The sequence below is a fragment of the Rhinolophus sinicus genome, chromosome 17 (assembly GCF_057876585.1).
Source record: "Rhinolophus sinicus isolate RSI-liver-muscle chromosome 17, RSI-T2T, whole genome shotgun sequence".
Lineage (NCBI taxonomy): Eukaryota > Metazoa > Chordata > Mammalia > Chiroptera > Rhinolophidae > Rhinolophus > Rhinolophus sinicus.
In genome coordinates this window covers 184,960,495-184,977,025 of record NC_142517.1, presented here as the reverse complement: position 1 = coordinate 184,977,025, position 16,531 = coordinate 184,960,495, and the positions used below count along the sequence as shown (strand labels likewise).

Here is a 16,531-nt window from a genome sequence, read left to right as displayed (position 1 = left end):
AATAGTAGTTTATTGACATGGAAAAAGAGGAAACAACCTAAATTCCAACAACAAGGAATTTTATATAATAGCCAAAAAACTTAAAATGTAGCCATTAGAAAGATATATATAGCCACATTTACTGATTGAAAAATGCTGTGACACAATTAGGAAATAAATACAAAATAAAAGCAGGAAACACATTGAATTCTATACAGGTCAGTGGTTACCAGTGGAGGTAAAAGGTTATAATCAGGAAGAAACACGGGGGATAACTAATTGTTGCTCTAGATAAAGGTTAATGGGTACACTGAAGTCAAATCATTGCTAGACTATTCATAACAAATTTAAAAAAATTCTTTCCACGAAGTTCAAAAGATTTAGAAATCCTAAAATATGGTATATGAATTAAAAATGGTCAAAATCATTGAAAGTTCTTAATAAAAAAAACTATTCTCTGGTAATAAACTTGTCTCTGGAAAGGGCCTATTCCCAGGAGCCCATGTAGGGCTAAAAAGAACAAAATCATATACTGATTGCTTGTGAGTAAATGAAGTTAACTGACCTCAAAAAAGGAAACTATTCACAAAATTATGTCATTTATAAAATAACATATTAAAACTTCTATCTGGTGCAAAACACTCTAAAAGTTATTCACAGTCTAATGATACTGCTATTTTAAAGTACACCTCAAAAATTTACTAACCTTTCTGCAGATGACTACTCTGACATTTTTACATGTTCTGTGAGATATATAGACCACAGACAACAGATCTTTGAAATTAATAGCAGGATCTATGGTGGGAAAAAAAAACCAAAAAGTTAAAAACGAATTCCAGAGATAACCAAAGAAAGAACTGTAGATAAGTTATACAAATGCTGATATAATTGTTTCATTTTTATTTATTTTTTTTGCTATCAACAGATACCCTTTATTTTTTTCCAGCTTAATTGAGATGTAATTGACATAAAACATTGTATAAATTTAAGGTGTACAATATGATGATTTGACACACATTTATACTGTAAAATGATTTCAATAAGGTTTGTTAATATATCCACTAACTCACAGTTACCATTTTTCATTTTGTGGTGAGAACATTTAATGTCTGCTCTCTTACCAACTTTCAAGTACTCAATACAGTATTGTTAACTATTGTCACCACGTTGTGCATTAGATCCCCAAACTTATTCATCTTATAACTGGAAGTCTGCACCCTTTGACCATCTTCACCTATTTCCCTTACACCCGTGGCCTTGGTAACCACCAATCTACCCTCTGAGTTTGACTTTTTGGATTTTACATATAAGTGAGATCATACAGTATTTGTCCTTCTCTATCTGACTTATTTCACTTTGCAGAGTGCTTTCCAGTTTCTTCCATGTTGTTGCAAATGGCAAGATGTCCTTATTTTTATGGTTAACATTCCATTGTGTGTACAAATTTCACAAAAACGGTAGGTTCAGAATGTTTGATATCTTTCTGAGAAAACCCTAAATAACTACTCTTTTCTTTTGGTTGCCTGAATATACTGTCCATACTGCTTGGAACTTAGACTATTATTTATCTTTTTATGTACATGTTTTATCTTATCAAGATGGTAAAACACTCAAGACAGAGACTTATCTTATACCTTTTGAACTCTCAGCATGTTATAATTCTACAGTTTGTAGTATGCCCAAAAAAATGGTTTATCAAACAAAGAATATCTGAAATTAGTTTTAATTTTGACTTTAAGAATTTAAGCTCCATAAAGAAAAATGATAGACTACTTCATACATATTTTCTCTAGTGTCCTTTTCTTGTTACACAGACTGAATTATTTTCTAATCACTAAGTCAATAAACATTCACTGGGGGCCTACTAAGTAAGGCACTGTTTGCCCTAGGGAGACATGAGAAACAACACCTAAGGAAAGCCCTGCTGAGTCAAATAGCAGGTAATTTAAAAAAGCAAGCTGAGTAAGGAGGAAAAAAGAACCTTCAGGGGAAAAAAAAAATTGAGAACCATCATAGAATTATGTGACTATGAAGAACATTTCTTAAAAGTTATCAGCATTGTCTCCTTAGTCATACCTGTATTTATGATTTGATTGGTGAGGTTTTTAATGAGAGAAGTATTAACAGATGCTTCACTGATAAGGAGTCCCAATCCTGAGTAGCCAACTTCTCTGAGTCGAATACGTTGTTTGCTTCGTTCATAAACATTTGTGCATTTCAACATTTGCTCCATAACCTGGTCAGAATAATACAATCTTCTCAATATAGAAAACTCAGAACAGTTTGTTAGTTAGTTTAGTATTGATTAAATATTAGTGTAAGATGTTTATGGAGTATAATTTTATTTTAAGTATATAAAACAAAACAAAACAAAAAAAATCCAGCACTAATAAGGAGCACTGTATATCATACTATCATTAAAGTGGATTTAAAAATAAATTGGACTGAAACACACATAATATGTCAAAAACTCTAGTTTACATGTATTTCTTAGCAGATGAAAGAAATAATTTAAAATTTTCTTTTAATGGCTAAGGCATAGATAGAAACAAACCCTATAGTTTGCAAGAGACACAAAGGTATGTTCTGAAAGAGAACAAAGATACTTCTAGATCAATTTAGTAATCCATTTATGTAACAGTCATCAAACTAATTTTCAATAACAAGGAAACATTTTGTGAAGCAACCCATCCATCCATATGCTAAAATGGAAGAATGAATTAGTAACCCCATACTTCTTGGAGTAAGATCAACGTTGTTCAAAGTGAGATACTGAAGCCCTATGTGGAAAGGGTAATCTTTGCAAAACAATATGAACAATCCCTTTAGCACATTTTTGAAGAAATAACATTTAATCTCCATAAAGGAACAGTTGTGTGGGCAGATGTTTTAAAGAGTGGCCTCAGGAGTCGCCATGACCAGTACTCAAGAGGGACTAGGCTAAACCATTTTTAATGCATCTTTGTTTTCCAAAGTTTAAGGATTTCAAACAGGTATTCCAAACATGACCTCATAAGTAGACTTTATAATGTAACACTACAAATGATATAAGAGGAAACAACTGTTGCATGGCAATTAGGTACAATGAACATGCAAACAAATCATGGAAAAAGAAAAGAATTTATTTGGCAGTAGAAATGCGAGTGTGATCAAAAAATACAGTGAATATGTAAATTTAAAAAAATTACAGTAAAAGATACTTTGCCATTAATACCACTCAAAATACTCCCCCTCGCTTCGAACACACTTATGTCATCGTTCTTGCCACTTTCTGAAGCAGTTTCGAAGTCCTCTTTTGTGAGTGTCTTTAGTTGTGCTGTTGTGTCTGCCTCGATGTCCTAAATCATTTTGACTTTGGGGAAGAGCCAGAAGTCGCACAGTGCCAGATCTGGTGAATAAGGTGGATGAGGACACACTGTAATGTTTTTATTTGACAGAAATTGCTGTATACCAGAAGTGATACATGACACGGAGTGTTGTCATGATGGAGGATGATTTATGGCACACTTTAAAACACACCTTCTCTCAATCATAGCTCACACCCGACTGATTCTACTGAAAAAGTTGAAGCTTCTCACACACCATTAATAAGGTCTGACACGCCACTTCCTGTATTGAAGATCCCTGCCTTTCTATTGGGTGGCACTCAGCAGCAGCATTCACCATGGTTTTTTATCACATCGGACACGCTCCGTGTCACACATTGTTTCTGATATGGCAATTTCTGTCAAATAAAAACATTACGGTGTGTTGTTTGACAGATCCACCTTATTCACTGGATCTGGCACCATGCCACTTCTGGCTCTTCCCCAAAGTCAAAATGATTCAGGACCTTGGGGTAGCCGCAACAGCACAACTAAAGACACTCACAAAAGAGGGCTTCAGAAGTGCTTTCAGAAAGTGCAAGAATGATGGGATTAGCGTGTTCAGAGAGAGGGGGTATACTGAGGGGGGATTAATGGTAATGTCTTTTACGGTAATAAATTGTTATTTAAACTTTCACCATATAGTTTGATCACACCTCATATGTGTGACTCCTTTATTTTTAGTTAACAAATAAAAGGTGGATTGGGTGACTTCAGCCAATGTTTGAAGTTTTGGATATTCTGGCTAGTTTAATAAAATATGTTCTATTTTTCTGCCTCAGTATCTTCATCTATAAAATGGGGATATTTTCACTTCATAAAGTTGTTGTGAGGAATAAGTAAGCTAGTATATGAAAAGTATTTAGTGCCTGACAAATCGTGAGTTATACATAAGGTTAGTTATTGATCTGCCATGTAGAGCCATTGTAAGTCAAAAGGCAGATGAGAGATTTTATACTGAGGACAGTATGGCAAAGAATATATTCCACTGAAATGACTGGTCAGATTACAACATAATTAGCTTTTAAATATGCAAACAAACACATGTAAAATATGTCAATAGAAATTTGACAATTTAAAATTAGATATAAGATATGAAAAAAGAATTCACATTCTTAAAATGGCTATGTTCCAAGTAAATTCATATACCCACAAATACCCCCAAATAGAAAGACATTTAAGAAATGTTTATACCTTAAAAATCATTTCTCTTAGTCTGTCAGAATACTTCTGATTTAAGAGCAAGGCATAGAGTATGTCAGCATTTCCTGGTTCAAACAGCAGTAGGAACAGTTGACCTCTAGTTGGGCTGGTATGTAGGAGACTTAAGAGTATATCTAAAATTCCAAGGAGCTTTTAAAATTAAACAACACAAGACAAAAAAACACTCATATATGGAAACACAAATAAAATCATAAAACACAAAGTTATTTAACTAAATACTACAAACCCTAATGTTCTAACTTAACTGAATTATCTGATGTCTTCTGAACCCTGGCTTTCCCTCCATTATGCTCTTGGCTTATTCTGTCTTCTTTTGTATATCTTCTCACTACCATATTTACCTACTTTGTCCATGTAAAAAGCCATCTCTTCCATTAAGCCTTTCCTGGTCTCCTAACATGTAATATTCTCCTAAGAATACCTCATAGGACTTTATATCTCTCTTATAGATGTTATCATACTCTTTTTTGTTTCATAATTATTTATAAACCTCTCTTATCCAACCCTGCATACATTAGGCTAAAAGAATGATAATTCATTCATTGTTATAAACCTACAATGTCTAGTATTACTCTATGTATACAGTGAGTTTTCAATAAATAATTCTTTGATTGAAATGACCAAGAAAATATCATTGGCAATGAATCTTAGCAGGTAACAGTACAACTATCATGAAATAAGATGGCTACTCATTATTCTAATGAGCTTTTGAAGTAGGCCAAACTTATAGGAAAATAGCTAAAGTTAACTCATCTATATAATAGCAATTATGAAGTCACGTAACCACTTCGTAGGCAATGAATATTTCATGATCGCAGGAAAAATATCTGAGTCAACATAAATTACGGCTGCTCAAATTTGATATTGAGAGTGATATACAGAAAGAGCAAAGAAACAGCAGTAATTATACCTGGGTTCTAATACCAGGTTTATCAGCTGTGTGACTTTTTAAGTTACCTAATCTCTCTGAACATCTACTTCCAAATATGCAAATGGGAAGAGTAATTACCAGTCTGTTTATTTTATATCAGTGGTTTTCAAATTCTACCATGCACCAGAATCACCTGGAGGGTTTGATTCAGCAGTATAATTACATTTCTAAAAAATTCCCAGGTAAAGCTGACTGAAGACCATTGTTTTAAAATGTAGTTCTGAGGTATACATGAATAATGTATATTAAATATTTAAAATTGAAAAAAACATTTATAATTTACTCATTATGCAAAATTTTTATGAACCTATGTTAAAATTCATGTTAGAAATCTGCCCAATAACTCTGATGATAGGTAAACATTACATTATGTGACCTATGAAAATATGCTTCAGAATTGCCAAAGCAACTATTTTCACATACCGTTGTTTCCCAGAAAATAAGACCTAGCCAGACCATCAGCTCTAATGTGTCTTTTGGAGCAAAAATTAATATAAGACCCGGTCTTATTTTACTATAATATAAGAATGGGTCTTATGTAATATAACATAGTATAATATAATATAATATAATATAATATAATATAATATAATATAATATAATAATATAATATACCAGGTATAATATAATATGGTATAATATAATATAAATCTAATATCTTATATTAACTTTCTTTTTTTTTAAAGATTTTATTGGGGGAGGGGAACAGGACTTTATTGGGGAACAGTGTGTACTTCTAGGCCTTTTTTTCAAGTCAAGTTGTTGTCCTTTCAATCTTAGTTGTGGAGGGTGCCGTTCAGCTTCAAGTTGTTGTCCTTTCAGTCTTAGTTGTGGACCGGCAACCTTGTGGTTGAGAGGACGCGCTCCAACCAACTGAGCCATCCGGGAGCTCAGCGGCAGCTCAGCTCAAGGTGTCGTGTTCAATGTTAGTTGCAGGGGGCAGAGCCCACCATCCCTTGCGGGATTCGAGGAGTTGAACCGGCAACCTTGTGGTTGAGAGCCCACTGGCCCATGTGGGAATCGAACCGGCAGCCTTCAGAGTTAGGAGCACGGAGCTCTAACCACCTGAGCCACTGGGTCGGCCCTCTTATATTAACTTTTGCTCTGAAAGATGCATTAGAGCTGATGGTGCGGCTAGGTCTTATTTTCAGGGAAACACGGTACTACTTTCTAATTCATTAAAATATTTTATTGCACTGCCATCTAGTTTGTTAAACTTTCAGTTAGGAGATAAAATTTACTTCTTTAACTGTGTAATATTGTATGTGACACTATATACATTTAATCTTAAAATATGTTTATTATAGATGTATATGTTTAAAAGAAGATGATATAGAAACTTAAATGTTAAAAAGAAAAAATAGACTTTTCTTGACATAATACCTGTTCTTCTTCATTAATAGCAGCTATGAAACCCATAATACTTTGTATTTCTTCATGAGTTCCACCTTTGCACAGAAAATATTTAATTAGTCCATGCAAAGAAGTCCTTATTGTTCGAATATCATCCACAGACAGCTCACTATATTTACAATCACTCCTGAAAGAGAAAGTAAAAGTGCAAGAATTGAAATTCAAATGTTTATATTTTTGTACTTTTTTATATGAAAGAATTCTTAGTTTAAAAAAGATGTTTATATGTAATTATTAGAATTCATGATACAATGTTATTAACCAATGTTATTACCCCCAGTAAATCTAATAAAAAAAAGAATTCTTGGTATTTTTGGCTTCTTTTTCTATTTAAGGAAAACCTTTTTAAATTAGGAGTTTCAATAACAAAAACATAAATTGTTAAAAACAGCTTATATTTATGCAACACTCCCTATGTGGCAGATAGTTCTAAGTGCTTTATTCATTATTAACTCATTTATTTTAATCCTCAAAACAACCATAGGATGTCAGTTTCATTATCTCCTTGTCATAGACCAGAAAACTTAAGTGCAGGAAAGTTGAGTACGTTATCTATAGCTGGACAATTAATGAAACACAAGATTCAAACCCAAGATATATGATCCACTGTTCATCATTTTAACCTCCACACTATCCTGCCTCGCTGAAGTTAAAGAATATTAGAATTGCTGGAAAATAAACAATCTAGATGTTTCAATCAAGTAGCAGGCAGAAAACAGTATCAAACTGAGAAAATGTAAGGACATCATACCCATAATAAATCCTAAGCATATCTAGGAGAAACTGCACACCATACTTCTTTCGGAAAACTCTCCTGCTGTCTTTGATGATGGTGGAAAGATACTGTATATGACCTAAAACAGAAAGTTCACTCTTAAATGATATACCTAAAATAAAGTCACACATGTAGTTATAAAATGTTATTAACCAATGTTATTATAGTTATTTATTATAGTTATAAAATTTATCAACAGCCTGCTCTCACCAATTCGAAAGGGAAAATCTCCACGGTTCCAAATACGAAAGTCAAAGAGTAAATACTGATACATTTGTTGTAAGAGCTGCATATTTTTCTCTAATGATACTTGTTCGATTAGTAATTGAATTGCCATCAATACATTAACATCCATCAAGGTGCTTGGCACCTGAAATCCAAACAGAAAAGAGTTCTGTAAAGTTCAGTTTAAATTGTCATTAAGTTATAATTTATTCAGGACATCTACTAAATATAAAAATCTTGGTTAGAAAAATTTAAACAATTTAAACATTAATTTTTCTGCAGTCATGCCAGAATATATTTTCTTAATGTCATAATCTTAAAATAAGAGTCTTAAATTGATCAAATATCCCAAATACCAAAACTAACAAGGTCCTGTATTTCAACGATCATACAGTGTTACGTAAGATAAGTAGTTATATAAAGCAATTCAACAGAAATTTTTAAAGTGGTTTTGTGTGTGTGTCTGTGTACATACACACACATATATATAAAAACAGAAGTTTATAAAATCTACTTGTAAAATAAATTATATGCACTAACACAACTAAAGCTATAATAGAGTAATTTCAAAAAGATGTATTTACATGTTAAGAAGACAGAATTCCAAGCTAACTGCTAATTACAATCATCAGCCATACCTATATAACGTTAGACTAGCTCACCTTCTGAAGTAAGGCACCAAGAGTGGAAACTCCATGGGAGTGAATAAGATTGTCCTGGTTAATAGGATGTCTTTGAATAAAGTGTTTCATAATCAGTATAAATGTTGCAACTAAACTTCTCTCTAGTCTTGACTCTGTGGAATTGTGAACATGTTATCGTAATTAATCACTTTTATATCACATTTTCTATATCATAATGCACATTGTAACACAAAGAATTTGGTTCAGGAATTTGCCTCCAAAGGTCTCATGTAGAACACAAATATCAGAAAAAGCAGCAATTGTATACTGTACACTTCTATGCGCATGTAAATATTTTCTCTACCATATTTAAGAATGTTGTCATATTTCCACTAAGTATACAAACAAGAGTAAAACCAACATCATAAGTTTTCTGACCACAGATAGAGGAACTTCCTGAACTACATTAGTAAAAGTAGGAATGGGCTACTTCAGCTACAAATGGTTAAGTTTCTTCCTAATGGTAGCAAGACATTTTAATCCATTTTTCAATTAATTCTCAAATTTCTCAATGACTATTTTGAATTAATTCCATCTTAATACCTGATGCCTTTGTGGAGGTCAATACCACCCAATCTCCTTCTACAGGTGTCATCAATTCAGAAACTGTTCTTTCATTCATTCCTTCAAAAATCTGTCCTTCACTGGAGTGGCTAATTTGTTCCAATAGAGGAAAGAGTACATTTAATCCACCTACGCAGTTTATGATGTCCTGAAAAAGAAAATTACAATTTTTAATCTTATAAAACATAGGCAATTTTTTCATGAATATCTACACAGCATGTAAGAGGTTATATAATTTACTAAATCTTTAGGCAATGTATAGGATAGTCTAAGCTAAAGAAAACCTTGTATGGGCATATGCTTTAAAGAGCAGCTTCAGGAGGCACCATAACCAATACTCAGGAGAGACTAGGCCAGACCATTTTTACTGTACCTTTGTTTTCCAAAGCTTAGAAATTTCAAACATAGGCAATCCAAACATGACACCATAAGGTGACTTGATAATGTAATACTAATGATGTAAGAGGAAACAGTCACAAGGTAATTAGGCATAATGAACAGGAGAATAAATCATGGAAAAAAAGAACGTATTTGGTAGTAGAACTACAACTGATTCCTCCTCTTTAAGTTAACAAAAAAGGTGGAGTGGGTGGCTTCAACCAAAGTTCAAAGTGACTATTGTGGATAGCATAACAAAATATATTCAAAATCCTGTGACACGTTATTAATGTCTCTTCTCTGACAGTTTCTTCATCTGTTAAATGAGAATAGTATTAGTTCCCACTTTATAAAGTTGTTATTAAGTAAACTAATATATGAAAAGTGCCTAGTTTCTGACATACAGTGAGTGCTATGTAAGGTTAGTTATTACTAACTGCTACAATGTTCTGAATTATCATGTAGACTCAGCTTAAGTTTGTAAGTAACCTCTTCATATCCTTTGCCTGTTTTTCATATTGATTTTTAAGGGTTTTATGTAGTAAGTAAATTAGCTTTTTGGATGGCAAGTATTTTTTTCCCAATTGTCATTTCACTTAACTTTTTTGTCTTTGATTTTGCTGCAATATAAAAATGCAATCGTCTTTTTCTTAATAATTTTGTTCTTTTTGATTTCCATATAGCTGTAACTCAAGGCAACAAAGACTGCTTTGATTTTCAAGTATAACGTATGGCATAAATAATCAGTTTTCAATATATAAGTAATACATAGAACTAGCCTTGTAAAACCAATCTTACAAGTGATAGCAAAAGTTAACTAATGAATTGACAAACAGATCATAAATCTTACTATTCTAACAGAGAAGAATAAGTGTTCTTCTCTCAAAGTCAAAGAGAAAAAGGTATTATACCCCACAAGTAACATGAGATTAATACTAATTGATGGATTCTTTTTTTTTTTTAATTGGGGAACATTGGGGAACAGTGTGTTTCTCCAGGGCCCATCAGCTTCAAGTCGTTATCCTTCAATCTAGTTGTGGAGGGCACAGCTCAGCTCCAAATCCAGCCGCCGTTTTCAAACTTTAGTTGCAGGGGGCGCAGCCCACCATCCCACGTGGGAATTGAACAGGCAACCTTATTGTTGAGAGCTCGCACTAACCAACTGAGCCATCCGGCTACCCCTGGGATTCATTTTTACATAGGCTGAATTATCTTAATGATTTCTGCTCCATTGAAAGAATAAGCATATTTGATTGGTGTTAAGTGACTAGAAGATAAAGGTGTTATTTGCTGATTTACCAGCAAGTTCCCTATATTCTTATGTTTCTTCTGATTTTATTTAAGCTATAAATTCTGTTTAAGATATCTTTTAAGAAAACAGTAGTATATTTTAGAAATAGGAACCATTGTCACCCCCAATAAACTTTAATTAATAATTAAAAAAAAAAAAGTATTTCATTTTAGCCCAAACAGCATTTACTAATTTAATCACTCAGTGGCCGATGTTATTGCATATTCCTGTGCCAGGGACCTGTGAAAAAAGGGGTGGTCCCTCCTTTGAAGTTCTTAAGGACTACTGGAGAATCAAAGAAGCAAATAGTCACTATTCACAACAGTAAGTGATAAAGTGCTACAGGAACCCATGATAAGAGCAGTTAACTCAGTCTAAGAAAGTAAATAAAGGTCTCTAGATAGAAGCAAGACATATGTCCAGTTGAGACAAAAATATGAGGCACATAAAACAGGCAGACAAGACATCATAGTTAGAGGGGCATGTGAGGAAGAAGAAAAATTACTCCTTAACCTCCAAGAGGAAAGATCTGAGTTTGTTTAAAGCGGATGGACAGGAGACCACAGACAGAGAGAAGTGTGTAATTCAAGAGAAAAGGGATAATCAACGAAGTCTCTGAGAAGGTTAGAAGTGGTTGAAATCTGCCACATATTTTTAGGGATTAAATACTTTAAAAAGTGGAGCAATTAACTAAGACAGTATATTTTTCTCATGAAAAGTGTTAAACTCATGGTATAGTTTAAAAACTATGCTTCACTACATAGTTTTAAGCAAATTCCAGTCATTCAACTACTTGCTTGTTCATGCTTCAAACTGTGTATCTTGCCTGCAAACATTTTAACCATGCCTTGTCATTCCGATGAACCTGGTGATGCTTAAGATTAAACTCTTCTAAAGGATCCACAAACTTACATAATATGTTGTCCTTCATTTTTCATTAACTTACCTTAATGTCCCAGTTCACTACTTTGTTTCCTGTTAACCTTCCATGCAAACAATTAGTAGATAAATCAAGGCAGATTGAATTTTTGCAGGCCTAAGAATAAAAGAAAAATATGGCAAACAGCTAAGCACAATGAAGACAAAACACAAACCTAACTTATATGGAACACTTCACCATATACTTAAAAGGTAGATAGTATAGTCAGTGATAAGATGCCTACAATATTTAGTATTACTGTTCTCTGTCTCTTTAAAAAATCAGGGACTAGGTTCCTAAAGTACTCACTCATCACTGCTGCTTATCATCTGTTATTCACCAATCACATTTATTCACCAATCACAGTTTAAAATATTTTCTCTTCTAAGCCAATATAAGAAAACAGATTTTTGACTTTTTAAAAAATTCAATGTTTTATTCCCATTAGTACTTCCCTAGGCACAATTTCATGATACACATAAAATATGACTAAAGTCTGAGATATAAAAACCACAGAACAGAAAAATATATTACAATATTACTACAAAAATCCAATCACAGGCATAAGACATTATTTTCCCTCATGTTACTGACAATTCTAGTTATATTCAGATTAAGAGCTCAGTCTGCAACTCTAGCAACTTAGTTATCTGTTAACTTCCAAAAAGGTTTATAAACTGGGTAACTTCACATTCAGTCTCTGAATTTGCAAATTGAAGCATCCTTGAATTTAATCCCCATTCCAAAAGGAAAAAAAGAAACCTACAAATGTTAGCACAGATGATGTGGCTGTTTTTTCCTCTTAACACAATTGAGAAAAATTGCTTTAATAAAAGAAATGCAAATTGAGTTTACATTTAATTCAATGTAAACTACATTAGTCTTAGAGACAGAAATGTCTTTCTCCTGTTACTACCTTAGTACTTGTGTATCTGTGACTAATCTCTTAGTGGTCTGGCTGCCTCCAGTCTTCTATCCTTCTAATTCAACTTTCACGCTGCAGGTTGAGACCTTTTCCTAAAATGCAAACCTGATCATATTACTATTTTGCTTAAAATCCTATCCAATGCCTGGCACAGGAGGTTTCCTATGACCTGGCCTCCACTTGTCCTCTAATCTCATTTCTGGCCATCTGCTCCTCCTGCTTAGTGCCCTGCACTCAAATACACATAGAACCCAGGCTTACAATCTGCGCACGCTGTGCCTTGCACATCCTCTCTCATCGTTACCTGTTAAAACACAAATCAAACCACCTTTCTATGCTATTTAACCTCTGGAAGAACAAACCACTCTTCCTTTGTGCCCACACTATATTTTATGCATAATTCCAACACAGAAATATTGTATAATGGCTAAAGATATGCATTAAACAGGCTGGCAATTCACCAGAATTATTAGGCTAGGCAAATTACTAATCTTTATTCAGTTTCAGAAAACTAGAGTTTAGAAAAGATACAGTTAATGCCATATAACCCTCAGAGCTTTTGTGAAGATTAAAAGAAATAATACATGTGAAGCATTTAGTATAGAGCTTAATATATTGTAAACACCAAATAAATGGTAGCTAAAAAAATGTTCATAAAATTATATTGCACTTATTTTAAATAATTTTTAATGGCACTTTAAGCCTCTCTTTCTCAATTATCCTCTGAAATGACAAAACAAATTTAAAAAGGAATTCTAGTTCATAGCATAGTTACAACTAAATGGACAGTCCATGTATTTACTCTGACCTTTGCAGTGTAGTGAAGAAGGACATTACCAGGCAGGTCAGCCATGTCAGACTCTTGAAATTTCCAAGGACTTAAACAGTTTGGACCTGTAAATTATTTACACACACACACATATCATTGAATACTTATGGCCTCTTCGGTTCTGCATAATCAGAACAAAATTTAAAATTAAGTTGTTTGAAGCTGCTCATATAACACAGTTAATACACACTAGCCAAAATGTACTTTATTTTTATATCACTTTCAGTTTACCCAAAACCTAGAAAAGTTGGGAGGGATGGATCAATCTCCATTACAGAAAGGAAATTTATAAAACTAATAATATCAATATAACAAAGTTTATTAATTTATCTAACGTAAACCAACTCAAATTTATAAGACAAAATAGCAAAATAATTACTAATTAGAAACGGAATAGCAAATGAGTAGGAAAAATTCTTAACTAAAAAAAAACAATCGAAGAAATGCAAATTAAAACACAGTTCCATTTTACATCAAAAACATGAAGGAGATAGTATTGACCATTCCATCTTAGTGAGGCTGTGACGAATCTGATACACTTACATATTACTGGTAGGGACTGTCAATTGGTATGTATCTTTTGGAAACTGATTATGTAACATGTATTGAGAGCCAAAAAAATATTCACATACTTTGAAAACTTATCCTGGGAATTTGTCATAAATATATCCATCAAAATAAGTAAAAAAAACAGTAAGTAGAACGGTTCATCATATTTAACATTTGATGTTTAGTCAACATTAAAAACTATAAACAGCCTAAGTAAATCATGCATTATGAATCCAATATAACATTATGCATCCATTAAAAATGATCATTATGAACACTAGACAATAAATAATTATTATTTATAAGAATAGAATTATAAGTAGGAAAAGTTGTAAGAACAAAATCCAAACTATAGAGCTGTGATAATTACACTATATTATTTATTTAGATTATGAAGACCAACTTCAAATACTTTGGTAAGTTTTAAAGTAATGACAAGGGTCTAAACTTTGAAAGTCTAGACAGTCTCATTTACCTCAAAACTTCCTGAAATCTAAAAAAGAAATTTTGACAAATAATAAGCTATTGTGCAGAGTTAATATACATGACTATTCAGAGGCTTAACTCCTGAACAATCTACTAAAACACAGATATAATTTTGAAAATAGTTATGATCCAATAACCATGCATATTTAAAATCATAGCCAAAATAAAAACAGTTCATAATTTTATCTAAAGACTCCTAATTCTACTGTCTTCATGAATTCTTCAGGTATATTAATATATGTTATAAAAATTGCAAGCTTTTAAATAAGACTCACATGATTTTAGACTCAGTCATGTAATTTTTTATGAAGACAGGCTTATATTTTGTTTCATCAATTTAATAAAATCTATCAAAAGTATTATAGATTGAATTGCGTACCCCCAAATTCATGTTGAAATTAAACCCCTAATGTGACTATATTTCGAGATAAGGTCTTTAAGGTAATTAAGGATAAATGACATCATAAGGGTCAGGCCCTAATCCAAAAAAGCCCCTTATAACAAAAGACACCAGAGATATCTCTGGCACATATAGAGAGAACAGACTCCACGTGAGGACATAGCCAAGAAGGCAGCCATCTACCAGCCAGGAATAAAGACCTCACCTGAAACCAAGCCTGACTGAAACTTGATCTTGGAATTCTAGCTTTCAAAATTATAAGAAAATAGTGTTTAAGCCATCTAGTGCATGGTATTTTGTCATGGCAGTCATAACGGACTAATACTGGACAGCTTTATGGATTTTTGAAATATTTCCCAAAGATTTGCTTTATTTATGCCTACCAAAAGAATTACAGTGTACTATAATTAATAATACTATACAAGATACTTGAAAGTCGTTAAGAAAGTAGATCTTAAACATTATCAACACGCATAAAAAATGGTAATAATGTGCGGGGACAGAGGTATTAACTATAATGACAATCATCTTGCAATATACATGTATATCAAATCATCACTGCATTCCTTAAAAATACATATGTTGTATGTCAAATAACATCTCAATAAAGCCAAGAGGGGAAAAGGTATGGTGTGTGATAGGCTTTTTCTTCCCTTTTAGCTTCCATTAAAACAAATACACTTTTCAGATTTAGGCAACAGGAAAAAACTAAGTTTACTTAAACAGTATGACTGTAAATGCTCACCTGCTAAATATAATGCCTTCACTTGAGGAGGCTGTAGTGCTTCATAGAAGATGATAACAGACCCTAGCTGACCCTCCAGAGATGTGGGACATCCCCATTCACTGTCTTGAGTTCCCGCTGATATCAATTTGGTAATCGATTTTGATTTTTCTATTGTTCCTCCCCAGGAGGCTGAGGACAGAATTCCTCCAAATGATGTCCGATGAGGGGTAATGGGAGAAGAAAAAGGTGGATCTGGGATCTGGGATGGTGGGGGAGTGGTCGTTCTTTGCCCAGCTGAACCAATGCAGCAAGAAATAAAAGGCTAAAAATTAAGACATAAACAAAACAAATTATACAATTTTAATTAAATCTCTACATTCATTTAAAATGAAATAAAATTAAGCAAACAAAGACATTTGTCGGATCATATGTGTACACATAAGAAATCATTACAGACGTTACCTTTGGCCTACATGATTTGGATGCATTACTTTTATAACTCACTTTATATCCTTTTATACTTTTGAATTTTTAATGAGTACATATTAACAAAAGTTTTTAACAATTTTACTTATATTCTAAAATAGAGAAAACTTAATTTTCCCCCTTCAAATTTATAAACAGAGAATTACACATCAGTATAATGATGCTAATTAAAGGTTATCCTGAAAAGGTCATTGAGATGAACAGCAATAAGAAATTAGAATCCTAGGACTTGGGAAGTAATCCAATCCATTCCTTTAACTTCAGAAAAGGTACTTTCAAAATTATCTAAATATTCTCAAAAAATTTTTACATTAATGTTCTTTAAGAGTCATTCTACTAAATAATTTTTTTTGAAGAAGAGATTATTTAAAAACACGATAAA

General features: G+C 32.7%; 1 protein-coding gene across 7 annotated transcripts in view; it reads right to left on the bottom strand.

The window, feature by feature from the left end:
- The window catches only part of NBEAL1 (neurobeachin like 1), a 150,306-nt gene that overhangs the window by 71,525 nt on the left and 62,250 nt on the right, over positions 1–16,531 (bottom strand). For all 7 annotated transcript variants that reach the window (XM_088794483.1, XM_088794487.1, XM_088794482.1 and 4 more), the window contains 11 exons: positions 15,682–15,985; positions 13,481–13,566; positions 11,775–11,864; positions 9,139–9,307; positions 8,575–8,708; positions 7,898–8,057; positions 7,664–7,766; positions 6,883–7,039; positions 4,539–4,697; positions 2,056–2,215; positions 686–774 (listed from right to left, as the gene is read on the bottom strand). In XM_088794483.1, the coding sequence (XP_088650609.1) occupies positions 686–774; positions 2,056–2,215; positions 4,539–4,697; positions 6,883–7,039; positions 7,664–7,766; positions 7,898–8,057; positions 8,575–8,708; positions 9,139–9,307; positions 11,775–11,864; positions 13,481–13,566; positions 15,682–15,985 (1,611 nt within the window). The remainder of the gene's footprint in view (positions 1–685; positions 775–2,055; positions 2,216–4,538; positions 4,698–6,882; positions 7,040–7,663; positions 7,767–7,897; positions 8,058–8,574; positions 8,709–9,138; positions 9,308–11,774; positions 11,865–13,480; positions 13,567–15,681; positions 15,986–16,531) is intronic.